We start from the raw sequence: 27,996 nt of genomic DNA, 5'->3' as shown, positions 1-27,996 counted from the left end.
GAGGTACGGTGGCCAGTGGGGCCACGAAGACCAGTTTATTTTATTTTAGTTTTTTTTTATTAAACACAATAATTGATCCACATTATGATACGATGTACACTTGTCAACTAAGCAGTATATTCTGCTAGTCTTTCAAGGCATTGATAATGGGACTAATAGGTGACAATCTGTCTTCTGATACACACATTATATACAAGCTAAAGAGTGATGCGTGAGAAACCTTTTTTTTTTTCTTAGTAAGTCATGAATGAGACAGAGCACTACTGTCACACAGGAGCCGAAGCATATGACATGAAAACGGTAAAGTCAAAGGGTGCTTTTCAATACTCTAAAATATGGCTTCCTCTCTTTATCGCCTCTTTCCTGCCTGAAACCATAAGCGGTTACCTAAGTGCTGTTAATCTGCAGAAAGACAGGATCAAAGAGGCCAATTTGGAACATTGAAATGCACCTAATCTTTCTCCATTTTTTTTTTTATGCAAGGACATGACAAGCACCTGTAACTGCTTAAAGTCTCCATTATGCATCAGCTAAAAACTGCTCAAAGATGGTTCAAAGGACATACAACAGAAAAGAACAAAGATTCACAAGTATGGAGGACAAAATTCTTGACTCCAAACCCATAATGTCTTAATAGTGATATATCCCCTTGCCCTGCCCATTTTAAGAACATCCTGTAACAATACTCCCATAACATATGCATCTTCCCTCTTCCAACCCGTGCAACCCTCTCCCTCACTTTTTCATAAGCCAGTGTTGTTCTGAGTGTGAGAGCTTCACCACGTCCATCTCTTTGCAGGATGTGTGTGTGTTTGTGTGTTTGTGTTTGTGTTTGTGTGTGTGTGTGTGTGTGTGTGTGTGTTTGTGTGTGTGTTTGGGACCATCAAGACCAAGGTCTTGTAGAGAGAGGTTGGATAACACATTGGGCATTTACCAGATATAGCCCCCATCATCCACTTCTCCCACCTCTCCCTCTTCCTCTTCAGCCTCCTCTGCAGTCTCCTCGGCTTCTTTCTCTTCCTCGTCCTCCCATCCAACCCCACTGCCAAAATCACCTGAATACGCTATTTCATCATCTGTAGAGAGATGGAGGAAAGACAAGCAGGTCAGGGGGGATGCCGGGAGATTCAATTATCCACTGTGGCCATCTTATATATTGTAATAGATTCTGTTCAGCATGTCTTCCACTCCACTTTGATGGAGTCCTTTTTGTACCAATGAGTAATGCTGAAATCAATTTAAAAACATTGACGGCAATGGCAAAAAAAAAGGGCATATGTTTGACTTTGTCTAGATTTTAATAGCTATTTCTAAACCTTGCCAGGGGACCCATTCTTATCAGGAACAGGTTCAGACCAACCAGCCCTCATTTATCTTGAAAGACTTTTCTCACAGCGACAAGCGACGCTTTAGAATGCAAATGACTCCGGACCCATGAATGTGGCACTGGTCCCTGCAGTGAGTTACGTTGCAGTGGGCCTCAGTCCTTTAACATAAAGGAAGCCTTGTGCAGAATGCGAGTGGGGGTGCTGCGGAGAAGTGGGCCAGTCATTGACAGCTGAAACCTAAGAGACTTACCACAATCTGGCTTGCCACGAATCCTAGATCCGGCGACTTCTCCTCCGTTTTGGTCAACACACCAGCACTCTCCCCTGTCACACTGCAGCTTCCTGTAGTAGCCGTCCTCGTCACAGCTAGGGATGAATCGACCTGGCGTTCACACACGAAAACTCATACAAATAAGAATCGGGCACGGTAAAGCGACCTTACCCTACAACCCACATGATTTCTCCAAACCCCATGACGGCAAACACGGATACACACATGGCACTGAGACCAAGTGAGAAAATGATCCATGCAGAATATGTGACAGTCAATTCCATATTCCATGAATACAAATATGTTCACAGCGTAACATAGGGGTGGATAGATATTAGGTCAGCATTTTGCAGCCTATTCGGGTGGTGTAGGGGTGTGTGTGTGTGTGTGTGTGTGTGCGGGTTGGCTAGCTAATCATTGTGGGATAAGGGAGGACATAAGACTGGAGAGTTTTCAATTTCCAAACCACTGCATGAATATGATATGATACACCCTGTCTTCACACATCAGCATCATGATGCTAAAGAGGACATATGATGTGAAATGTCCCACCTACTGAAAAACCAAAATCACCACGCTGTCTCTCATTGCTATGTGGCTTATATTAGCTGTGGTAATAAAATGTTGATGATGCAAGGAAAGCATGCAATTTGTGCTGTTGTTGATTGCAAACGCCCAGACAACATTCTTGATGTCCTCCCACCATCTGTGGAAGTGATTTACGTCATTTTGGATGAACTTTAGACTTGTGAACTTGTGTATAATATTATTTTACTCGCGACTGCCTTCTTAATGAGGTACAAGATCGAGGATGGATCAATCCTGGCTGTCTGTGACCCCACTTCAGACTTGGAAACTATAAGTTTTGCTGTGTTCATTGCTGTTTATGTGGCAGGTTAGCCTGTTGAACTTGGCTTGTTGTTCGGCTAATGTGTTTCTCCTTCGGAGATGGCAGAACTGATGGGCGACTGATGGGAGGGAGACCTTAAAGAGACAGGAGCTAAAATGGAGCGTTCAGAAAGAGGGTGAGAAGAGCAGTATGGACAGTATGATTAAAAATAATGAGTTTTTTGAACATCACGGCATATAAATAATTTCATATAATATACATATGATATATAGCATACATAGCATATATAACATATTGTAATAACATGAGCATAATATGTCTCCTTTAAATAGGCCAGAGGCTACTTTTATAATAATGTAGAAATGGAAAATAAATGTAAGTGTAATGCAAATGAGACAGGGCAGAACAGAACTGTCCGTCCAGTCTTTCAAGGGAACATTTGAGTGTCGGGCTGGCAGACCGCCCTCTGCTCGCCACTCTGTGTCCTTGGAGAGTCCTGACTCAGAGTCCAGTCATCCAGCCAAAATCTGCAGTGTGCACGTGCGTGCACACACTCGTTCACATATTCACCCGCTCACACATACATGTAAGGCACACAATGATGACTACTTTCCTTTGCCGTCTGTCAGTATCAAGTTCTAATCCACAAGATACCCGCCTCCTGCTCGTCTTCTTCGTGATGAAGCCCCGCGACCAGGAAAGACAGTTCAAATTTAGTTGAAATGCTCTTATGAGAAGATACCTACCAAACTTTCTCTTGCCGCCATCTAGTACTTGGAACCTCTCGAGTTCGGCCAGGCAGGGTGGCTCTTAAAAGAACAGAGAATCATTTTTACAAGAGAGAATAAAAGGACAAACTCAACTGATTCTAAAAATACAGTAGAAGAACTACTACTGAATTCTCCTGAGAGTGTAATTCATGTTTTCTAACGGCCTCCCCCAACTTTAAATCAATCACTATGTACTACCTTCCCAAACAAAGAAAGGAATGAGCTTAGGAATCAGAGCTAGATTCTGCTTGGCTGGTTGCCTGACAGGCGCAATGTCTGAGAGCTTTGGGAGAACCAGGCTGTCAACAAGCAGCAGAAATGTTTTTAGCTCCTTGCGGTGACCGTTTCACCCCATAGGGGCATAGGAGGATGAGTAGGAAGACAAATAGTGACGGACCAGCACACAACACAGAGGTGGCGACACCTGAGGGCAACTGGGAGCCTTCAAGTTTGAATGCATGCACCAAGGGGCAATGTCAGCACACTGGCATGTGAATGTGTGCACGCCCGCGGACACACACACACACAATCCTCGCCAGAATACTCACTCTCTCTCCAGAAGCAGAGGCACCACTCTGCAGTGGAGACTTTGCCGTCCCTGTAGGAGTCACAGGAGTTGAAGAAGGGCCGGATGCAGACCTCATACTTGTCCAGGTTGATGGCAGCCAGCTCAGCCTGGTCCAGGTACAGGTCGCTATTGGTGTCCAGCTTGGAAAACATCCAGCCTATGGAGTCCTTACAGCTGGCCACCAGGCTCCTGTCCAGCACTGCAAACACAAAAGCAGACAAACAACATTCATTTATATCAGGAGACAGCTGCACAAATGGAAAATGAAAACATGCCAGTGTGCTCAGAAATACCCAGTGTTTCCAAAGCAAATCCAATCTATAATTTTCTTAATCGTGTTACCAGTTTCAGCAAAAATGTTTTCTTAAATGAAGACAGCATTGATCTTATCATTATCTACCTATCACAAGAGTGTCCCACTGCAGATTTTACAGCCTGGTTAAGACTTGGTGCTTATCAAGCACTGACCAGATCCTGAGGCTCACTTCCTGCTGCTTTGAGGTGCAGCATGCTCCTGTAGTGATGCAACATTATGTTGATCCATCTACCAAAGAAACATGTTTGATATCCAGCAGTCGGCTGCAAGATCTATCAATCCAGAGGTGCATAAAACAATGACAGTGGAAACAGCACCAGCAGAACGACAAAGCTAAATTTTATTTTCCAACCGCATAACATATAATCTGACTTGACTTGAACCGAAGTATTATAACTCCCTCTTAATGCAGTCGGGATTCATTAAATAGTAGCTCTAACCTGATGTGGTGCTGGCTGCAGCAGCTCTGGCCCCGGGCTTGCTATTGTTGTTCTGCTTGGCGTTGGTCTGCAGTAGCTGGAACCAGTCCCTCAGACGTTCCCCGAGATCAGCCAGATCCTGTCCAGTGCAGCTCTCTGTGGAGGCCAGAGGGAGAGGAAGAATGTTGTATCGGTAGCAAATACTCATGTTGTTATGATGATGCACTTATTGTGTGTACGTGTGTGTGAGAAACAGACAGCAATACAGGATAAAAAGAAAAGATGGACTTGTATTGCAGTGATTACCAGTGAATTCATATTAAATACATGCGGATATATTTTTGTCATAGTTGCTGTGTGCTTGCTCTTACCATGTTTGCTCTCCTTGGATGTAGGGGCAGCAGTAGGACAAGGACAAAGACCTGAACACTTTTGGGTAAGATCCTTTCCGGTAAGACACGCCTGCTGCTCCAGCTTGCACTGCAACAAAAGCACACAAATACATGCATTAACACACACACACACACACATAGTCGACGTCAACAAGGGGACACAAAGGTGAAGTGAAATGAGTTATTGCCGCAACACAGATCAAATATTCATGAGGTGACCGACTGTACGCCTTAATTCAAATCTGAGACTTGCTCCTGAATGTGCTTTTCAACCTCTACTTGCACACAAGGTCAGGAATAGTGATCCAAAAGACAAAGCATAAATCAATAAGCACATGGGATTCTGCCACCACAAGCCACCAATTGGTCCTTCTGAGGCCATATATCATTGCTCTTTGTCTCAGTTTTTCCCCCGAGAGTCTCTTCACAGCTTCTCCTCTCTGAATGTGCAAGGTGTGTGCCGGTATTTACCCCACAATGCATTGTTCGTTTAGTTAGCACTTAGCATGTAACACTAAGTCAAAGCTGTGAATGAATGTAGTTAAACACGTGCCACTTATTAAAACCTGCATCGGTAATAGGTCTTTTCTTTTCATTACACTGATTAGACCCACATTAACATGGTAACTTGAATCTGCATTTATTGTTCTGTGGCTAATTGAGGGGAAGCAAAAACACGCTATAAACACAATGTCAACATATTAACACCTGCTAAAGTTAAATTGAGCATGTTAGTTGAGCATCCAGAGGACGATGAAGACATTTATTCTGAGTTAGTCTGACCGCAGGCCGAATGTAGGTCAGATATTCTCTCTCCTTCTAGCTCTGTTTTTGGTCTCCTCCAACTCCTGAGGGACATATCTGGGTCTTTAGTTGGTAAATACACCACTATGTTTAGCAGCTACTCCCTAACTTTGTCTGTTGTTTGCAGGTAGTGTACCATCAGAGATTCTCAGCTGAAAACAAAAGAAGACACATTGATGTGTGACAGTAATTTGTCTTTTTAAAGACTGTAGGAATAGATAATATGAGGCGGGTATGTTTATAAGACTGGGCAACATGGCGGAAATCAATATCACAACATTAATACAAACTATCGATATACGCTATCAAAGTTTATTAGGTAGTGTTATGGTAAAACTAATGCAGTCTAATGTAACAGAGCTGCAATTATAGTGTGTAACACTGACAAGCTTCTATCATTTGCTCTACCCTCATTGATCATAACACCTTACAGTATGATTCAGAACAGCCCCACAAATTGCACTGTCAAGATGACCATAAAGTTGAATCAACACCTCTCCTCAACAGTTTCAAGAAAAACAGAATATTCTAACCCTCACGAAGGGAGGATTCATTGCAGGACTTTTGTATTACACTGTGTTGGTGTTTGTAATAAACTTGCAAGTGAGTGTTGTATTACAGTATTGCAAATGTATGTAAAATCAGCTAAATGTATTGTTGTGCTTAATATCAGACAAAACTCTCCCTAATTTGTGATTACAATTTGCTTGAAAACTTAAATTGGACCACAGAATTTTGTAAAGTTAATAAAATTACAGGATCATGTCATCCTGTCCTATGGGTGTGTGGTTGCTTCAGTGTACCTTAGAGGCATAATTGTGTCCGTCTGATCCGCACACAGGCCCTGTGGAGGAGATGGGACAGGGCTGACAGTTTCCATCGGGAGACCTGAGAGCAGGCTGCTTCAGTCTGCAGGACAAAGAACACACAAACATTTCAGCCTCTCTCGGTCCAGCTGAGACAGCGATTGCTGTGCTAATTCAGAGCACAGACACAGCAGCACCAACCTGAACATGAAGCCAAACATCCCTCCTCCATGTTGTCTGAATGTATTAGCTTATCATTAAACAGCAGGCACTCGTACTGTACTCCTGCACAAACAAGCTTTATTATTACCGCTGTGGACGGCAGGGAAACTCATCCCAGACCAGCACAAACCACTGGCTGTACACTTGGCTCTGCTGACCTCATGTTGGTATGCATTAATAGAGAACATTATTTACTGTGTGTGTGTGTGTGTGTGTGCGCGTTTTGGGAGTTAGTCAGTTTTTGCCCATGGGCTACACACGCTCACCTGTGTTCAAGTTTCTTGCGGTTGATGCACACAGCTCTCTGGTAGCCCTGGGCGATACACACTTTGTGTCGGCTGCACTTAACCTTTTGACAGGGGTCCTTGGTGGTGTCTACATCTGGGAAAAAACATAGAAAATGAGATGTATGCTGTAGTGTCCTCACTCCTTCAATTTCTATATTTTTCTCTGTTTGTCTCTGCTGCCATCCTTCTTTTCACTCCCGGTTCTCAAATCCCAAATCTCTCACCTCTATTTGCTGAGCATCACCTGAGAGTCAGTCTAAATCGTTGAAGCAGTGCAGAACTGTTGGTCTTGCGATGTAACAAATATGCATCTTGAGGCATTTTGTGCTCTGAATATAAAAACTAACCTTCCTAAACAGGGCGAAGCACATTAGTTTGTTTCTGATGTAGCCCGGCTTGTTTTGAGTTTGTGTACATTTATTTTTAAAACACTTTAGGTGACCAGCTAAGACAAATACTTGTGGCAATCTAGGCTGAAGCTGAAGCTCACTCTGCCCCATCCATCACACCCTCTGCTAGCAGCTAATGCTGGACCGTGTGTCAGCACCCCACACACACTCATATGTCACAGCTGTCTGTTCCTAGCAGGCTGCCTGGAGCCTGACCTGGATGTCACACTGTATTCTCTTCATATCCCCCAGCCTTTATTCACCTACACTATCCATCAGTACAGTAGACCAGAATACAGCTTATTCACAAAGGTGCTTGCTTTCATCCTATGTTCTTACTGTATCCTGTTTTTGGCACCATTATAATTTAGCAAGCAGGCTTAGGATCTCCTCTCTTGTCCTCTCTGCTGGCTGAATACATTAAAGCTGCCTACATCACAGGATTATTGAAGCGAATCGACAGATATCTGATTTGAGAAGCAAATCCAAAACAATACACCCCCCTGTCATGGCTGAGCAGGTTGTATAACTGACTGACTGACTGCTCTGACTGAGAAGCAGTGAGACTCGGAGGCATTAATGCCCAGATGCAGACTCCTTATCCGTTTAGACTGTCAACAGTGGAGCCTTATTCTCTGGCTGCCCCATGTCCCAGTTGCATTGATTGTGTAGAGTATCTCAGTGTACGGTATCACCGACATCTCCAGGCTTTTCTTTCTGCCTGTCTCTGTCAGTCTTTCTTTCTTTGTCAGCTCTCTCCTCTTTAGTCGCTGCCTGCCTTTTCTTTTCATTGCAGGTTTGATGTTTCCGTCCGTCTCCGTCTAATTCACACCAGTGCATCAGCAAAATCACAGTGCAGCAGCTAAATAAACCCTTTCCATACTGTGATTCCTAACATTGAGGAGGACAAGGATATTAAGGCACTAACGCACAGTACAGTAGCACAGCACATTAGTTGGGGATGTAAGTACGCAAAACTATGCATTTTGCTATCCATCCATTGAAGACTTAACCAATACTTAAGCGAAAGAAAGAGAGAAAAGAAGCAGCATACAAACAGGGAGAAGATAATCCTGCCTTCTAATAGCAAAACATTTGTAAATAAATCGTGTCGCAAGCGAGCGGCTACAATACTGGCACAGCTTTGTGTTGTGAGTACAGAAGCATAAGGTGGCTGCCTGAGCCTCATGTTAACTTAACAAGCTTCCACGGATTAAAGCGGTGCCTGCGATGATGACGTTTCCATAGCAACAGGCTCTCCGTGGTCCGGGAATCATTTCTGGGTTGACTGTGATTTGCAGCTCAATCTGGTGTTTCTGAGAACTCCCCCTCTCTGATTCTGAGACCCCCGTTGAGCAATCATGTCCATCAATCCACCTCTCTTCCATCTTTTCACATCCCTTTGTCTCCTCGTATCAGACATTTTCACTGTCTGCCTATTTATTATTTTCTTCATCTCGTGCACTCCTTCTCTGTTCAACCCCTGATGCACCCACCTACTTCCATTTTTACTTTTCCAAAGTCTCTCCTTTGGTATTAAACTAATGCCTGCAGCAGTAAACCTCTCCTAATTAGGCTCCCTGTGCTTCAGTCTAATCCAATCCAGATTTGCATGAGGTTTATCCCTGCAGACTGAGGATAACGGAAGCAGAGCTCAGGCCACATCCTCATCATCAACCCTCTTATCTACTATTTACACACTCAGTCTCTAACATCATCAGTCATATCTTGTTCTCTAGGTAGCTGGGAAGCCAGTCGTGTCTCTGGCATGTCTCTGATTGTTGGTTCAGTTAATGCAAAAAATCCACGGTGGCGAATTCCCACAGTGGCAAAAAAATAATGAACAAGCCAAGAAAATTAGAATAAAGGTCTAAACTCTTAATTTTTTGTTTGCTACTTACGGGCACTGGGCAGTGCAACAGGGTGAAAAAACAACACCGACTTATCGTCACCTATGATGCCAAAGCATTCATCTGGAGTCATGTGTCCGTCCACCTAATGACTGTAAATCCAATATTCACTTCCCTTTTAGCTCTGTTTTGGTCACCACCATGTTTCTGAGAAAAATGCCTGGCTGATAAATGCTATGTTCTGCTATATTTGCCGGCTAGGTGCTAACTTTGTCTGCTGTTTGGTGCAGAGCAGGTAACAACAATGAGATGGATGAGACTGAAGCAAAACAGTAAAGTTACCTAAACAGTGCCAAAGGTGCTCAGAACCTCAGTGGAGCTGAGGGGAACTGCAGAGGCTGAGGGCAATGCTCTGTGGGTTTGTGACTACAAAAGAAACCTTTCAAATTACCTATAGGCATTTGATTAATTATTAACATTATAACTGTCTCGTTGGAAAGTTAGATGAATAAATCAATACAGCTAAATATGAAGCTAGAGCCAGAAGGCCACTTGTAATTTTGTACACAAAAAAAAACAAATAAGATGGAAAGTGTTAATTAGTAATATTTAGAAATGCTGGAAGGTGTTTTTTTCCCCTGCTTTTCGTCTTTATGTTAGGAAAACGTAATCACAAGTGGCTTTTGCTTTACACTTAGCATACAGACGTGGCATTAGTATCTATGTTCTCAACCAGCACCCAAAATTATGTATGTACATAAAAACATTTATTACAGCAGCTTTAAATCTCAATGCGCATTCCTATTTCCACTGAATGATTGTGTAACTAGAAAATTAATACAGGGGAAATAACCAAAATTCAAGCTACAATTGGCTAAAACTTATTTTGTAGCGTTATAAGAGAATGTTGAATAAAGCAGATTCAGTAGCAATGAAGTGATGTGAAGCATATCTTAAAAAGATTAGTTTTAAATACATTTGGGGGTTGGGAGGGTCTCCTCTCTGGACTCAGAGTAGCATACTGATCCCTCGACATTGATAGAAGCAGCTCCAGGTGGTTTAGGAGAGTATGAAGGAGTGATACTGGGCAAATCTGTAATTTGTAGGATGTGACGGAGAGAAGGGCTGCAGCGGTCTCTGAAGGATTGTAGCCGCTGAGAGTCTGATTTGGTGGATTCAGTGAAGTAAACGTTTGTTAAAAGAGATGGAGAGGTCCTAAAGACGCCACTATTTTTCCAACAAAGAAAAAAATCGAGTTACTCGATCGTCTTGACATTAAGTTTTGAGCGGGTGGGCAGACATCCAGCTCAAAACTTCAACAAGGTGTGTGTGTGTGTGTGTGTATGAACCACCCAAGCCCTAATCTATCAATAGCCTCAAGAGGTATCAAACTCTAGACCCTATGGAGTGAGGACTCAGCATGTTTCCCTATCTCCTTTGTGTCTGCAATTGATCAGATACCATTGATTTGCCAGAAAGTGTCCATTCACCATTCACCTGGCCTCTGTGGCTGAGATTAGCCTCTGGAAAACCAAGGTGCACTCGAAAGTGTCTATATAAAAGGATCAGGTCTTCTGTGAGTGCTGTACACAAACACTTGAGTGTTGGTGTGTTTGTGTAAGTCTGTGTGTGCGTATATACACTTGTTTGTACTTACAAGTCCAAATTACCATCGTTCTCCTGCAGTGTTTGCTGTCTTAAGAGTGAGGTGATTCAATCAGTAGCCTGATTGATGAATTGACTGTAGAAATCGACTGCAAATTACCCTGACCTCTACTCAGCACCGTGTTGGCTGAAGTGGAGTCAGCCACTATGGTGTCTGAATGCAAATTTCCACTCCGGTCTGTTGTTGGCTGCCTGTGCGTTAGGGGTGTTGACACTTCAAAAGCGCTGTCTTCTGCTGCACGGCGGTGCAACGGCCTGGGCTGCCTGGCTGGGAAATGAGGCCTGCAGGCTCATCCAAGCTTGGAAGTAAAGACATCACACTGATTTAGCGATGTCTCGGAAGGACACATCTACTCTTTTCGCTCCTTTGCTTCATTAGGCCACTCATAAAAGAAGGCAGATCAATGAAGGAAGATAGCACGCTCGCTGTCACAACGAGAGAAAGGGAAACAGATAGATGAAGGGCTTTACGCTGTGTGAAATGAAAGTCGTGAAGTACATGTCATCTGACAACCTAAGGCAAACATATAAAGCTTTGCTAAAGTTTCATAAAAGCTGAGCGCACACAGTTGAACGCCTACAGTACTGAGATGCCACTTGTGAAGTTGATCTATGCCAGCTAGGTGTATTACTTCAACTCTACTGCCATACAGGAACGTCGATATTGAATGATCATGCAAAAATTGTATCAATCAATTCCGCTGTGTTTTAAATTCTGCAATATTATGCATGGCAGCAATGGTGGAAAGGGTGGATACTGCGGAAAAAAACAGGGTTAAGGTATGGCTAGGGTAAGGGTATGCAGAGTGGTCATCATCAATAATAAAGAAGGCACACTACCTCCTGCATGAGCACTTATTGTTGGCACTGGGCATGAATCACATGACGCAGGGTTGTTTAATATAGATGTAATTGGTAGGATACTGTGCCAGCGTCTCCAGAGACCCTCAAAATGTGAGAAAAGGCCATTCTCTTTCCTTACATGCTTTTTAAACATAACAACATGTACATATATTCTATTCTATATTCTAGGAGGCTCAAATACAAGAGTGGACCTGAATATGAGTATAATGTGTTTCCTTTAGCTGAGTCAGATGTGTCAAAACCTCCCATTCCTGTAAACCTTTCAAGTGTCAAATAAAAAGAAAAACCTGAATAAATGTGTGAAGAAACATAATGTGTGCAGATGCTTTCATACAGAGCAACGGGACACTGAGCAGTTTGCTGATTATGAAAGAAATGTAATCATGTACTGTGGCCTTGACAGTCAGCAGATCTCAAGCTGGTGTTTTTAATAAATCTTGCATGTTGTATTATTTCACACTATGTTTTAATCTGCCTTTCTGCGGGGAACGCTGAGCCGCTTTTCTCAGAGACAATTCCAAAAGAAGTTTATCAAACAAAACGACGGCATCCTCAACAATGGTCACAAAAGGAGAGAAATACGGCATCGCTTTGTGAATGAAACGTAAGAAAAATGTGGAACAGCGGGTGGCTGAAAGAGGCAGACAATATGGTCTGTCAGTTCTGCAGCAAAGTTCGGTTTTATTTCATAGCAGAGTCTGTCAAGACTTTCAGGAACAATGCTATCGGCTGAGTGCACATTTAGTTTTAAATGTAAATATATAAATGCAGCCCTTCAGATGTAGATCAACACACGAGGCATTAAACAGCTCATTAGGTTAAGAGTATCGTGTTTTTGCGCGTGTTATTTTGCAGGCTAATGGCCTCCTCTTTGTATTCGTCCCAGAGAACAAAACATTTCCTCTTTACAGATGAACAAAGCACAAAGACTTTTCACTTTTCATTCTTTCATTTTCATCCCATCATGCACTCCTATACTGCTCAACTTGCTTCCTCCACTGAGTCCACAATTTTCTCATCACCAAACTGCCCCGGAGTTGGCAGGAATAATGTTGATGTCAGTCACTTTACACTAAATCACGGCATATTAGCCGCCACCCCTGTCTCTCTCTCTTCTTGTGCTTTTACTTCTCTCTCTGCCCTTTCATTGGAAACCATAATTAGTCCATCATTAAGCTCTTGGAAATTGCGCTAATGGACTCTACCATTCAGCTGACTTCATTTAAGCTGCAAATCAAGCGACAATGGTTGAGGACACGACTCTGTCATGACTTCATATTGCAGAGGCTCGATTAAGGCTGGAGTCGCAGCAGGAGTCGAGGAGGAGACCTCAGACAATGAGGACGGCTGTACATGCACGGCTCCTGCTGGCGGGCGGCAGGGAAAGGTTGAAAGGAGGAGGCAGAACGAAGTGGTGATGGGTTGAAGTCGAGCCAATGTTTAGCATCTCCTGGGGGAGACGGATCAGACCCACTCGAGCAGATAAAACAAAACGCAACATCTTTCAACCTTTTCGCTGAGGAGCCACTACAAGCGTGGACAGCGAGCAGCAGACCCCAGAAAACAAACAGGGAACATACGCAACGCTGTCTAATACAATGAACCATCGTCTGGGAAGCTTCACAGTTCAAATACAGGCCACAAATTATGTCCTCATGCTACGGCACAGGTTAACGACGTTCAGTTTCAATAAATCATTTGAATTTGTGTTTGCGCTTCAATCCTGAGCACATAATGAGACATTTGGAGAGCAGGAAAAGATTTTTTGCAAGCACATAAATAACTTAATTATAAAGGGGTGTGATGGAGAAGCATAAGCTTTTGTGCTCACTATTTGGCATGACCTTCAACGGGAGTTATGGTTATGAAACAGCCTCAGTGTAATACTGATCCTTCTACATGAGCTAGACCTACATAACACAATAAGACCTTCAGGTTCGATTCCCAGCAAAATCAGATGAAAGGATTAAAAGCCTGTCTTTACATTTTCCCACACAACTGCATTTCTGAAGCAAAGCAAGCCTGAGAGATATCTTTACGACTCCAGGAAACACTTTTGTCCAAAAATGTCCAAATAAAAGTTCCCTCTAGTTGCTTTAATATTGTGATATCTTCAGGATCCATATTTTACACTGGGGTTGTGTCTTTGAATGGAGTGTGTGCTGCTGTTGTGTTGCTCCCTGCGTTAGAGGCTGAGTATTAAGAGAGTGCATTATAGGTTTGTAGCCTTAATGCTGCTAAGCTAGAGAGTTTCTTAATGTCTATTTAACATGTTTTGCTGAAAACTGCCCGGCAGGAGAGAGTGTGAGTAACTGCACTTAAAATGTATTCCAACAAGCTACACAACTGTGGATTTATATTATGCTTAAATGGAAGTACTCCATCTTTGACGGGGGAAAAAGCATCAAGGAGGAGGACCGTCTTACTCTTAGACTAATAATATCTCAGGGAAACTTTCTCAAAAAGACTAAGAAAAAGTCTTTTTTTCCAAAAAGACATTAGACAAAATGAATGAATAAACTAATAACAAAAAATAATCCTTGTTGTTTTATAATCAGGATTGTTTTACTGTATATTCTGTATATAGAAATTGTTATCAGTTAGAAAAAAATGCTATAATTTTAGCAAACAAAAATCTTTTTGTGCACAAAAATGGCACAAATATGCAGTAATACCACATATAGTACATGAGACTATATTAAATGAGCAAACGTTTTTATGTTAAACGGCATCCAGGTACTGAAAATACAACACAATGAGAGAGAGATCAGATGTTGTGAGACTTACTGTCATTAGAGCCTTGATTTTCATCCCAGGTACGCACATAATCATCCTGCAGAAACATGAAGAAAACATTCATTTATTAGCAGCAGCAGAAAACGAGGAGCCACGTAATTCACGCGGCAGGTCTGAGTGCACAGTGTTGATAGCACAACATCTCTCTCTCTCTCTCATCGTTACAGAGAGGTGAGGTAGTTTATACTATCGTTGCTCACTGATCATAATGTGTACATTAGTCTTACAGCATTATAATTAGCCGAGTGAGTCACACCAGAGACAGATGGATACAAACTGTGGCTGTGCATCGGTATGAAAATATGACCAACAAATGCTTATATGTGAGACGTATGGCGCCGGGGGTGAGCTGCCTTTTCAGCACTCTCTCTCTTTTTTTCCCCACTTAATTAGAACATTAATCGTTCTAATTAAAATGGGCAAGCTGAAGGAGATGTATGGAGAAGCGGAGATAAAGGCACACAAAAAGACAAGGGACTGAGTCATGAATGAAAACGACATTGTAAAAAGGCAGCTGGATGAGTGCTATAGAAAAACTGAAGAGAACTGACCTCTACCTCCTGGTGAGATGACAGCAAAAAGGGAGAAAAGAGCCAACGTTAGTGAAGAAGAAAAATGTCATTTTAGATACAGGGTATTAAGCTGCATTCAATGACACTTGTAAGGGCCCATGTTCATTTTAAAGCCCCTCACAATTCGATAAGCAACAATCAGAGTTAGAAAAGGTCCTTCTGTCATCAGGACTTTATGGGTCACATTTGATGGTCAGTGGCCTGGCAACAACAGCAGACAATGCCACCAAAATACAAAAGTACGTGACGTTACCCTTTTCCCAACCCTGCTCAATCAAAACCAGCATGAAAAACAAAGAAAAAAAAACATAATTGCCAAAATCTCTGGGAAAATAGCAAGTTCATGCAGGAGCCTATCGCTCATTGTTACAGGCTGACTGAGAAAAATATGTCATCAGAGCCTTTAATATTAAACAAATGTAGCAAATTATACAGTCATGATTGTATATTCTTCAAATATAAGGGAATCCCACAGGACAGACGTGAAGCTTTTTTGAACACATTGCTGAAATAATAAACATGAGTAATTTCAAGACATTTACCATCACCGCCCCCCAACTCTCCTAAGCGATGATTTACTCATCACCGTAATCATTTACTGTACTGGAAGTGTGTGCCAAACAGCTCTCCGCCAGGCGATAAATCCTGACACAACACCTGAAATGAGCAGCCTTCACCAATGCTGTGACCTTCCTCTTCGACCCTCACAGTTTTATCTCACAGAGGTAAATATTTACTGGCAAGAACTCCACTCCACCCGAGCTCTGAAATGTACCGAATGACGCTGCTCCTGCTCTGCTCACGCTCTACTCGCTGCCGAGCTCCGAGCTCATTTCCGCTGCTCAATGACAGAAAAATCACTTCCAGTAAACTGGCTTGTGTGTGGATTTTTAACTCAACACTCCATTTGAGCTTCATGAGTGATTGCCGGCCATGTTGTTTAACCTTGTTGGGCTTGATGGAGTCACACTTCAGCAGGGTAAGACCTCAAACAGTTTACGACCTGGCCATTAATCTGACGCCTCCCATGTCTCCTTTATTGATGCTTCAGCTCCTGCATTATTTAGCAGCTTTTCTGTATTTGTGTTCCAGCCAAGACCGATGAGGAAAGTGTCCTGCTGCGCTGACAGGACTGGAAATCAATGATTTCATAAAAGAGAGGCTGCAGAAAATGTATTCAGGGAAAATAAATTCTCCTGAGTGTACAAAGAAAGTGAGCATGAGACGCAGCGCACGGTGACAAGTTTGGCACACAGCAGAGAAGTTATATCACTCGAAAATATGACTCATGGACCGAAATTCTGAAGAAAAAGCTGTCGGTTTTTACACAGAAGTGATTAGAGGAAGCAAGCTGGGAGTTGAAAACACTCAGCTGTATCCTGGAGCTCTGTGATCTTCCTGATAACATCAGAAAGATCTCTTGTTAAACAGAGCGGGGAAGCTTACCCTCTACATCAAACATGGCCGACTGTCCACCCTGCTGCCGAGTGCCACAACACTGACTGGCAGATCCCAATCCCTCATACCTGCGGTGTTAGGATCACTACCCGATGAGACTGTCCACTGTAAAATTGGCTTCAGCTCAAGGGGAACTGGAAGGTGTCACTAAAAAAGAGTGAAAAAGACAGATACTGTGCTTGTCGGGTTGAAAAAGAAGAACAAACGGGAAAGTGGATGTGGGTTGCATGTGTCTGACAGGACGTGTGTGTGTGTGACTGACAGGTGTTTCTAGGTAAATGTCAGCTGTTAGATTAACACTGTGGTTATCATGAGGGGTTTGTTCATGGTGACAGTGGAGCATCATCACTAACAAAGGACACTAATAACACTCTGATGTGAAGATCTGAAGCGAGCTCATCTCCCGGATGAAGGTTTATACTTGACCTTTTTCTCGCAATTAATGTTAATATCATGCCTTCAGTGGATTCATCAGGCCAACACGGAACCGCGCTCTGCATCAAATAATTACTAAGGGCTCACAGAATTTATGCAATAACCAACTTCAGCCCACACGGACCCCAATCTCCAGTTTTCATATATGACCGTGTTTACCGAGCGTGAGGTGAGAAAGCGTCAGAGCTGCTGCGAAGTAAATACATCGAAGCATCGCAGGAGGTCCCTGTCTGTAAATGTGTGCCAGTCGCAGCCAGTTTAATCCATCCATCCATTGTCTGTACTGCTTCATTGTGGGGAGAAGCAGTTTAAAGTGATGCAAACATTTTATTTCTGTGCATCTGTTTCTTGATGAAAACGGTAGGTGAGCGTGTAATAAAAAAAAAACACTTGGTTAGGGTGAGGAAAATCATGGTGTGAGTTAAAAAATAACTACTTGGTTAGGAAAATGTAATGGTTTGGGTTAAAATGGCTACTTTGTTAAGGTTAGAGGACCTTTGTTGTCATGGTGACAATAACAACCACTTGGTTGTGGTTATGGAGCGATCATGGCCGTGGTTAAAGGAAGCCAGCGCTCCTCTGTAATGCTACGAAACCAAGCAGACGTGTGAGTGCCCCTCTCCACCAAAGGTCCTCCTTACTGTCATCTCCCTCTAGACTGCATTAAGGGGCTTTTTCATCCTCTTCCCAGCCAGTTCTGTTGACAGTGAAAGGTTCTTAAGCAAATAACATGAACGCCTTCAAAGACGAGGGTCACTGAGGGAGGAGGGTGCAGAGAGAGAGGCTGAGCATGTACAATGAGAATAGCGAAAACAGACTCGTACTAGGTTCAGTATTGAAAAAAGGGCACCTCTTTCTTTAAAAGAATGCATCTTTACAAGACAAAATCATGCTCTGTTTTATTTTACCTCAACGAAAACCTTGCAAACACTACTGAAACGAACTCTGTCGAGTATTGTTGTACAAAATATGCCCCCAAAAATGTGATGGCATAAAGATGAGGGATAAAAATGACTGCGTTGCCTTGAGGATGTCTTTAACATACAGTATTGTATCATTTCCTCCCACCTAGAGATTCATACAAAGATTCCCTCAGTTGCTGTTCACAGCCTCTCAGCTTTGGTTTAGAGATCACGAGACACGCCTGAGATGAAACAAAACGCCCTCAACAATATTCTCATCCTATATGTTGTCTTATCTTCATGCACGCTGGGCTGCAGCCTGCAGGGCACGAGAAGCAAGCCCGCTGATTCCTGTATTTCTGCATGCTCACGAGGCTCTGAGCCGAGGCTTAAAGACTGCAGAGCAGAGGCAGAGCATCAAACGCTGAGAGTCTGTTCTGCCTCCCTTACAGGATAGAGTCAAGAGCACGGGTATATGTGAGATAGCTGGGAGGACTGGGTGAGTAAAAGGTGAAGCGGGGGTCAGTACTTTTTGGAAACAGATCTGTGGATCTGGAGACGAAGCAATAATGTAGAACTGCGCTTCCCATTGGGAGTCGCAAGATAAATCTTAAGCGATGAAATGACTCGGAGAGAAGAATAAAAAACACATTTGTATTACTCAAAATTATTATGCTTTTCTTTCCTCTAATTCCAATTTCTTCTCCAAATGAAGTGCTGTTAAAGGCAGGGACTTATTTTAGAGGCACTTTTTGTTATATTATCTGAAATTCTCATAACAGCCTGACCAAAAAAATAATAAATCCAGAGTCTGTGGTTGTCACGGGACTGTGATAAACACATCCAATCATTTCATCCTGATCGAACAAAATGACTGGACCTGTCCACTTGCCTGTCCACCTACATACTTGCCTACCTGCCATGGATGCACCCATTGCACACGACCACAGTCTTCCACAGAGCTAAAGCTAGTGAACTAGAACAGCAACAAGAACAGCAGAGAAAGTGATCATGGCTCAGCGACAGGCTGCCATGAGTTACCAGCACGAAGCACACTGAGAACCAAAGACCAGACCAAAGGCTGAGCCGGGTGAGCAGTAGCTATGAGTTTGTGACAGCTGTTTTTGTGTGATTGTGGCATTCATGAGATGTTTATTTGTTAGGCTGAAAAACTAAGAGAGGCTGTCAGTCATTTTGAAAAAATTCATTTTGCAGAATCTTAGCAACTCTCAAGTATCTACATTTTTTAGGGTATTAAACATGCAAATTATCAAGAAGGCAGAGGCAGGTACTGCCAAAACTGTCCTTGAGGTAAGACTTTTATTCCGTTAATATTAGAAAAAAAAAGCTGCTAGAAAATAACGTCCAGCCAGCGCAGCAAAGCATTCTGGTCTTTGTAGTTAAGATGGAAATAAAACATTGTCTTTGAGAAGGAATCAGAAAATAAGCAAACTAATTTTAAGAAGTTTTGCGTTGACAGTACAGATTTAGAGGTTTACATAGCAATTTTTTCATATTAACATTATTATGGAAAGCACAATAACGACTTTTATCATAGTTCAATACAGATCAGCGATTGGCCCACAGAAACATTTTGTGTTAAGCTTTTGCAGATGATTTTGCAAATTTGCAGATGTTCACTTTCTCTTGGATGCAAACATTAGACTCTCTACATCTTGTGAGTTCAAACGTAAGCTTTGATGTACATGCTTTATTCTATAGATGGAGTCTGATATGTATTTCCACATTCCATATTGTTTCTGCAGAACCTCTGATGTAGTTCAACAACTGTAAACTACATTTCCCATAAGTAACTGCACATATAAGCACTGGTGTGCTATATTTGATTCATCATAAGCTTTGATTTTTATGTTCCTCTGAACAGTTGTGTTTCTCTGAGCTCATACTGTATTACATTTATTTTCGTTCACTCTCTTGAAAAAGGGATCTTGATCTTAATGAAACTACCTGTGTAAATAAAGGATTAAACAAATAAAAGTTAAAATGGCAGAAAATCCCTTATTTGCATTTGTTGAGGAAGTCTTCAGGTACATGGGGTATCTTGAGAAGCACAGATGTGGTGCCTGTGGTTTTTCCATTATATTTCACAACAGGGAGACATTAAACCAGAAGATACAAGTAGAAAATACTAGACAGTTAGAGTCTCAACAACAGTGGTCAAATTCGGGTCCAAACATGACTAAGATCATGTGTAAAATGCAAGCCGTGCACTCTGAAATGCAGATTATGTGTGCGATACAATAGATGCTGCAGGTTGCACATAAAAAACCAATTACAACCTTGAGCGTTGACTGTGCTGAAAGTCTAATTTACAATGAATAATTTACATATTTCTTATGCTTCAGTTTGCACATAGATTTCTATCTTAAAACATACTTTGACAGTTGAATAGGCATGTTGTCTTCGTTGCTTTTCTCCTTACTGGTTCATACATGGGAAATCTCTTGATGGTGCTGAACAAAAGGTATCTTTAATGTCTACACTGAGTGGTTCAACACTATAAATGTTGTGCATTATACACAATAATAGCACTCTTCACACTAAAGTAGAGATGACTGACAGCCTGTGACAGCAAAGGATGGATAAAAGGTCAAACAAAAACCCTGAAAATTGCACTCAATTATGTAAATGATGAATTGCTTTTTTCCATTTAACTGGGTATATATTCATTTGTACGGGAAAATTTAGGAAAGGACAGAATTTGACAGAAATTTTGATGCATAGCAATAATGAGTTCTTAAACTTTCTTGCTTCGTCCTTATCATTTGCAATACGCACAACATGCACACACATCAGACACACACACACACACACACACACACAGAAACAGCTATAAAAAAATCACACTTAGCAACAAAGTCTCTGTGCACTCATGCCAACCCTGTACTCACTATCTATAAATAAAATCAGACCTCGTGCCTCTCAGAGCCCTGTGGGGAATAAGAAAACAGTCTGCAACTCACAAGAGAATCTGGTACAAACAGCGAGACCCTTCACACTTCACTGAAAACACCGAGCTCGACTGAAAAACAGACGTACAACAATGGAAAATCAATGAAGTTGCCTTGGTAGGGGCTGCAAGAAGGATAAGAATCAGACAATGATTGGAGACGGGGGAGTCTAAAGCTGTGTAATCGAATGAGAAAGTCACAACCAGATCAGTAGCAACAGTGGACTGAAAACTGGCCCGACTTGTGGCCGTCTGGCCGTAATTTCTGGTGCCTAACAAATTCAGTCATCAACTGCTAATTGCTATTTGCTAATTGCTCATTGCTGATATTTTTGAAAAGCAACACCACCAACAACAACAAAAACTTATTTGATTATCTAAATCTGAAGTACAATGACACTGAACACCCCTTTAGTTTGCCTGCGGTTGCTATCTGTCAGTCTCTCCCGTCTGTCATGGGACATATGCAGTTTAAAGATGACACAATGATTAACCGTCAAAATTCATTGAGATTTTTGAAAAAGTGGCTCCTTGATTTCAGGCAGCGCAGACAAAAGCAGGCTTCTCATCTCCAGCCGGCAGATTTTATCAGCTGTAGCTAGCCAGTCAGTCTAGCAGAGATTTATATTTATTGCTCATATTTACAGATTTACAGTATGTCTCACTTTTAATGTTACGAGATTAAAGGGTTTTAGGTTGGGGGCTGCTTAGCAAACGTAATTCTAGCTCGGATAACAAGCTTATCTGAGGTTTTTGGAGTGTAAACTTCCTCAAATCCAATTAAGGGTCAGGACAAAGCAGCCAACGAAAACCTACACGCCGATATAGAAGGGCCATGTTGTTTGGGCCATTGTTCTAATGGCTCATTATTCTAAGACCCTGATAGTCCAAAAAAATGTCCCACTGGACTGAAAGCCCAACCTCAACCCCTAAACACTAACCCCTGACCTTTAACCACCACCAACAGCAATGTGGCCTTACCTTGTAGCCTACATCTAGTATTTTCGGAGCTTTAGGCCTTAACAGCAATTGGCTTTTGTTCATGGGAAGTAACTATTGGGGCCATCGCAACAATGGGCAGTTCCCAGTATAGCAGCATCCAGTTTTTTTTCCCCCAGTAATCTTTAACCCGACAAAATAATGTGGTATGAAATGCCTCTGGCCGTGGAAGGGGTGCTGGGTTGGTCTGCTCGGTAAGCTGGTTAACCTGACATGCTAACGGTAGCAGCTTCATGTTAGAGCAGACAAACACCATTTCACCATTTAATCCAGTTATTACACTTTTGCATCCAAACTCCCCCATTGATGGAGTTTAGCTGTCACCATGCACACGGCTTCAGCATGTGGAGAAATCTAAAACATGACAGTTGCTAAGCTGTGATTGCACAATAAATGAAATCCTTCAAGTCTTGAGTTAGTTCTGTCCATGGTTACCAGCTCCTTTCAAAACAAGCATCTCCCTTCCAAACACTGTGTGCATGTATCTGTATGTCTGTGCGTGTTTTTCACTTTCTCACTCTCTGGTGCTAAAACATCCAGATTTGTGCTGTTATTTTCAATTACTTCTAACTTCTTCTCATCCTTTTTCCTCTTGTCTCAGCTGCTGGACCCACTGCAGCCGAGTCTACACTGGCTGTAACTCAGTCTGGCTCCGGCCCAAAGGTAATAACACTTGGGTGGCATTTGCTGTAGGGACAGCCAGTGACACTTAGAGTTATTGTTAGTTTTAAAAGAAAAAAAAGGTGTGATTTATTGGACCTGCCTCACAGAATCTCTGAAGGCACTTACAGTTTCATGATAATGTAAGCGACTTTGTGCATTTTCTACTCAATAAACAAATACGATCACACACAAACACTATTTTGATGCTTTTGCTGTTGTTGGTAACTGGGCTATTTACTGGATATACAGGGTTTTTTTTTCCTAACTAGATGGAGGAACTGAAAGTATCCCACAAAGAGCTAATTACAGGCAGATTCCTGGATGTCGGGTGTTTTCAGCAGCAAACAACCTATTTGGCATACCGACTCCCAGGTGGAGCCAACACAGAAGCAGGTCACTCCGAGAAGTCATGCATGTGAAATGCTGAAATGCAACTGCTTGCATGCAAGGATTTCTACTATCTGTAGAGAAGAACTGTTGTACAAAAGGATGCTTTAAAGAACCGGTGCTCTTTTTCTGCAACTGTACGGAGAGTTCTGGATGAAGATACGTTATTCAATTTTGCATACAACTGCAGCCGCTAAGAAATTTGATTTTCATCACCTTTCTTAACTAGATAGAAAATCCTCTCCCTGTCTCTCTGCAGCACCTGTGCCCTTCAGCTGTGGCTACTGTACTGCAGTGGGAAGCAGCTGTAGCCGAGCAAGCAGGGCCCGATAAAAGGCAGCTTCTCTTCTTTTTTTTTCTTCTACTCAATTACAGCCCACCTAGGCCTCTGGTAGCCAGCCAAGACACCCCACAGAGCACCAGTAGTCCGTCCAAACCCCCGAACAACCGCACCATCTCTCTCAAAACTGCTGGAGGTGATCAAGATGAGTTCCATCCGCACCTCCAACAGAGCTTTGGACGTTTTCGGCCTCATGGAGGATCTTGAGCGTGATAAGGAACGACTCGTGCCAGAATGAAGCATGACTAGATAGACTAATGGATTTCTGATAAGCTGCTATCATCATTCATAACAGTAATGCATCAGTAGCAGTCTATTCTAACATCAGAGAGCACGGGGTAGTCGAGCAGCTGTGCGATAGGAACGCCAAACTGAGCGCAGAGCTAGTGATGATAATTTACTGCTCATGTGGATAGTTTTTAATGGAGTATTTGGCTCCAGTCTTACAGATGCCATTACCTACAATTATGCTTTGTGCACTATGGTGAAATGATAAAAAAAAGAGCACTGACGGGAGCACCCATAATCACAGTGTTAAAATTCTGCTGGACTGCAGCCAGCCGAAGAGCACAAGAGACTAAAACCAGGCAGGCCAGTACAAGTATCTAAGGCAAACCTCCCGTCAAATGTTCCTGCCAGAACCTGCCGCAAGCGTTTCCTCCATTCTGCACATTTAATCCACTGGCATCGACGAGGGATCTTTTTGGGATGTTTCTGCCCTGGCACGGACTGTTCTCTGTTTGTTAAAAATGAAGTGAATGTGTAACAGGTGCAAGCAGGATTGGTACCGGGTGGTCCTGCGCTGCCCGACTTAGAGGTATGCGTTTCTAAGATAAGGATTTACCAGGCTCAGACAGTGTAGGGTGAGAGGCAGAGAAAACAAGGGAAATGTTAAACAACAATCACATGATTTCTGCAATGTTCAGACTGGCATGCGTGGATAATAACAGCCTCTATCAGGGTGAAACTGCATCGCTGCGTCTTCCTCATCATCCATTTTTAGGCACATATAAGAGTTCATCTTAAATCAACAGGAATAAAACATCAGACCAATTTCATGGCTTGGCGACTCCATGAACAGTATCATTTTTACAAGGGAAGTTGAGCAAAAAATTGAATTTACTGTTGATTTGCCTTTAGAAGACATACCAAATTGGATCAACTATGCATAAAATGCAGAAGTCTCCAGCCATTTAATTTCATACTGAAATGAAAATAGACAGTGCCTTGACTGGTGAGATGATCCCAGCTGACATCTAATTGTCCCTATAATTGAGTCTCTGACTTTCTGTGTGCTGAACGAATTTCATCCAGAGTCAAGTTCTTAAAAGATGGTGCTTAACATACAAATGAAAACATTAGGAACAAGATGTATTTTTATTATCTTATTTGCAATTTGTTTTGTTTTTTTAGTTACAGTATGCTTCCATTTTACACTCATCCATTATAGAGCTGTTTGATTCATTATTAATAAGAACTTTCTGGTTGGTTGCAAACTCCAGTTAGAAATCTGTAATGATGAATAAACAATTCCATGTTTTACCCATTTTCATTTCAACTAAAAGTGACTAATAAGAACTGGGCAAATAACACCAAGAATGTCAGACTTTGGGTTAAAATAACAACTGTGTGCTCAGTTACCATGACTGCCTCCCCTGTTCCCTTTTCCTTTTTCTCCCGGATTTGGTGCATTAGTGGAATGAAATGTTGAGTGCACCTGTCAGATTAAAGGATTGAAGGTATCCAATGCTATTATTTGTTGACTGTAACTGTTAAATCTAAATCGCTTTGTCTTCCTGAAAAATAGATTGAATTGAAGTGTGGGAGCTATTTTTATTGGAGGTGAAAGAGCCTCTTATCCTGATTCTGCTTTTACATTTTTTCAGAGAGATTTTTGTAGAGAATAGACATTAAATATTTAACGGGTACATTCTGCTGCTTATGTATTGTTTGTGTTTATGTGTGTGAGGGTTCGGAGTGCATCAGTGCGTGATTGAATACATGCAAAAGGGAGAATGAAAGAGCTTGTCTTTCATGTTGTGCCGCTCCGATTATTGCTTTCCAGTGTTGGATTAATATTCAACATTTAGCTCTCAGAGGATTGTGCAAGTCTACATCAATCTGTGTAATTTGAATACCTATTGGCAACCATTGGCACTGCGTTATACATCAACCAAATAATTCCCAACTGCTTATTTTCTATTTATTTTTCTTTTTGGGTCAATAATCCACATGAAGCAACAGCAGTTAAATGTTCCTTATAATCAATATTCAGCAGCTCTCATTAAGAATCAAGAAAATGCTTGTTGGTTGTGCTTCAGTTGAAGTCTGCAGCTTTAATGATGTGGAAAAAAATCCTAATAAAGGATGTTTCCACTTATTCCTCCACCCTGGAGCAGGACTGGCGAGGGGATAGAGTCATCAAACCCTCAGTGGTACATGCTCCATTTCAGCGCCATAACACAGAGACTGCTGTTGCTACGGCAGCAAGCTGAAATCAAAGCGGCGTCTATTGGCGATTCCCCTGGGAGGTTCAGTGGTTCACTTCTCTGATGTTTCTCCTGTCAGCACCACCATCACAAGAGACACCACCAACCCTGCTCTTTAACGCACTCGCAAAAATGCACAAACATGCAGAGACGCAACAGCCCAAACAAAATCCACACATACACACTCACGCATTAAAACAATCACCTCTGGGAATAATGATCATTAAAGAGATACACTGTGGAACAGCAGGGGGGAACTGTTGGTGCTACGCAGCATCTTTGATGTTAAATTGAGGAAAAAGGGAAAATAGAGCAAGTGACATCTTTATACTGGGTGGCAACCCCGTAAAGAATGTTAAGAAGATGATCCCACTATCCCTGAACCGTTTATATCTTGAGATGCTCCACATATTCGGTGTGCTTGTGTCTTTATTCTCTCTTGGAAGCAGGGTTTGTCAGGATGTGTTGAGTTCAGAGTAAGATTGCTGCTCTAACTAACATTTTGGCTCAAAGCTGTGCAAATATAGAGCAGCATCCACTGGGTTATAATCCCACAATAATTCTGATTTAAGCTTTCCATGCCCACAATTTCATTTCATTACTTCCAGAGAACATTCTCTTTAAGTAATCATAGTCAAAGCAACCTGTCCCCAGAAGGGACGGCTGCCAATTTTCATACATGTTCACCTTTTCTTCAGGGACGTCCGTAACCCGTGATTTAAGGAGGCCCATGAATGCTCTCTACGGTGGTTATTATTTAGAGAGGCTCCCCTTCTCCTCCTGAGAAGATATGGCATTGTTCTCATACATTGTTCAAGCTGAAGCCAACTGCTCACATTTCATATCCAACAATGATACCTATCACGTGCTAGGAACCACCCTGGGTCAATTAAAACCCAATTAACAGGAGTTGTATGGAACATAATCCAACTGCACTATTGTCCAAATCCTGCTGGGATCATTAGTAATCGTTTCACAGAGCTGGAGGCAAAGCTGCATCCATACATTCACAGTCACAGCGATATATCACCGTGCATACCCTGCAGGCTTTAATCAGTCCCTGCAACCCAGTTCAGTCTGTTCAGTGGGTGAATATGAACATCAATCAATCACTGCCCCTCTGCTCTAATTGCTTAATTCTCTTGTTTGTGAAATCTCAAGGGACAATCTGGAAACACAGCTGAGATAACCCATATTAAGGACAGAATGATGGAATATGTCCATACAGCTCCTGCTGTGCAGGTGGGACTGAAGCATTAATTGCTTATAATTAACGGAGGGCCCTTACACTAAAGGTGGGAAGAGTAGTAACCTATATATGGTAGTTTTATTTTAAAATAGCAATCCTGGTAAAAGCTTCTCTCCTCTCATGGAAGCTTCTCCGCTTTAATATCACTTCAGGCATCCTGAATTATGGGGAGGAAGTCAGAAAAGTAAAACTGTTTGGCATTAGGACAACTGTTCACCTTTGCCTTTAGCCCAGACTATCCAGTTCTCACATAATATAGCATTTTAAGTAATTGTTTTAAAAAAAAAAAGCAAGCAAACTCTCCTTCCTGTAAACACAACCCCACATATATTTCCCATTTCTTTCTTTTTATTCCCTCATATGTGCCCTTCATACGGGCTGTGTTTTGGTCACCCACATATAGACCGTACGGTGATTATTTTTGGATATCTTCTGATTTTGAAACATTCATTCTAAAGTGTGTGTTTGTTTCTACAGTGTGGGCTCTCTCCCAGCAACAGCACCAAGTTTCTGTGTATTAAGAGGCTAAGAAAGTGTGTGATTACTATTATTATTGTTCCTAAATGTCCGTGCGTATTTCCCCCATCAGCGCATCTTCTACCGCATTATCGCGCATCTCTCAATCAACACGGCGGACTTACGTCTCTGAAGCGATTCCAGTGTTTGATCTTGCGGCTGTACTGTGAAATGGTGGACAGCCACTGCTCGTCTTCCATGAAATTCCCCGTTTTTTCCGCCTCTTTGACGCTCTTCACGTCGGTCTGGAAGGTAGACCCCGCCAGCATCACCAGCGGGACGAGAAGGCACACGATATCCGTAATTTCCACCATGGTAGCGGACAAAAACACCTCGCACACACCGGCTGTCGGCTCTCCTCTTCTGGGAGGGGGAGGATGCTGAGGATGGATTGAAACTACCAACTGATTAGCCTATA

The 27,996-nt window shown here is 42.3% G+C and overlaps 1 protein-coding gene across 1 annotated transcript; it reads right to left on the bottom strand.

The window, feature by feature from the left end:
- Positions 1-4: 4 nt before the first annotated feature.
- On the bottom strand, positions 5-27,996 carry spock2 (SPARC (osteonectin), cwcv and kazal like domains proteoglycan 2). Its single transcript, XM_070840929.1, has 10 exons — positions 27,704-27,996; positions 14,589-14,634; positions 7,013-7,127; positions 6,522-6,627; positions 4,894-5,002; positions 4,544-4,678; positions 3,768-3,986; positions 3,196-3,258; positions 1,579-1,710; positions 5-1,076 (listed from the first exon to the last, which is right to left on the bottom strand). The coding sequence occupies exons 1-10, from the start codon at positions 27,890-27,892 to the stop codon at positions 931-933; spliced, it is 1,260 nt and encodes a 419-aa protein (XP_070697030.1). The 5' UTR covers positions 27,893-27,996; the 3' UTR covers positions 5-930.

This window comes from Pempheris klunzingeri, chromosome 12 (genome assembly GCF_042242105.1).
Source record: "Pempheris klunzingeri isolate RE-2024b chromosome 12, fPemKlu1.hap1, whole genome shotgun sequence".
NCBI classification, from domain to species: Eukaryota; Metazoa; Chordata; class Actinopteri; order Acropomatiformes; family Pempheridae; genus Pempheris; species Pempheris klunzingeri.
This window is presented reverse-complemented; position numbering and strand designations above follow the sequence as displayed.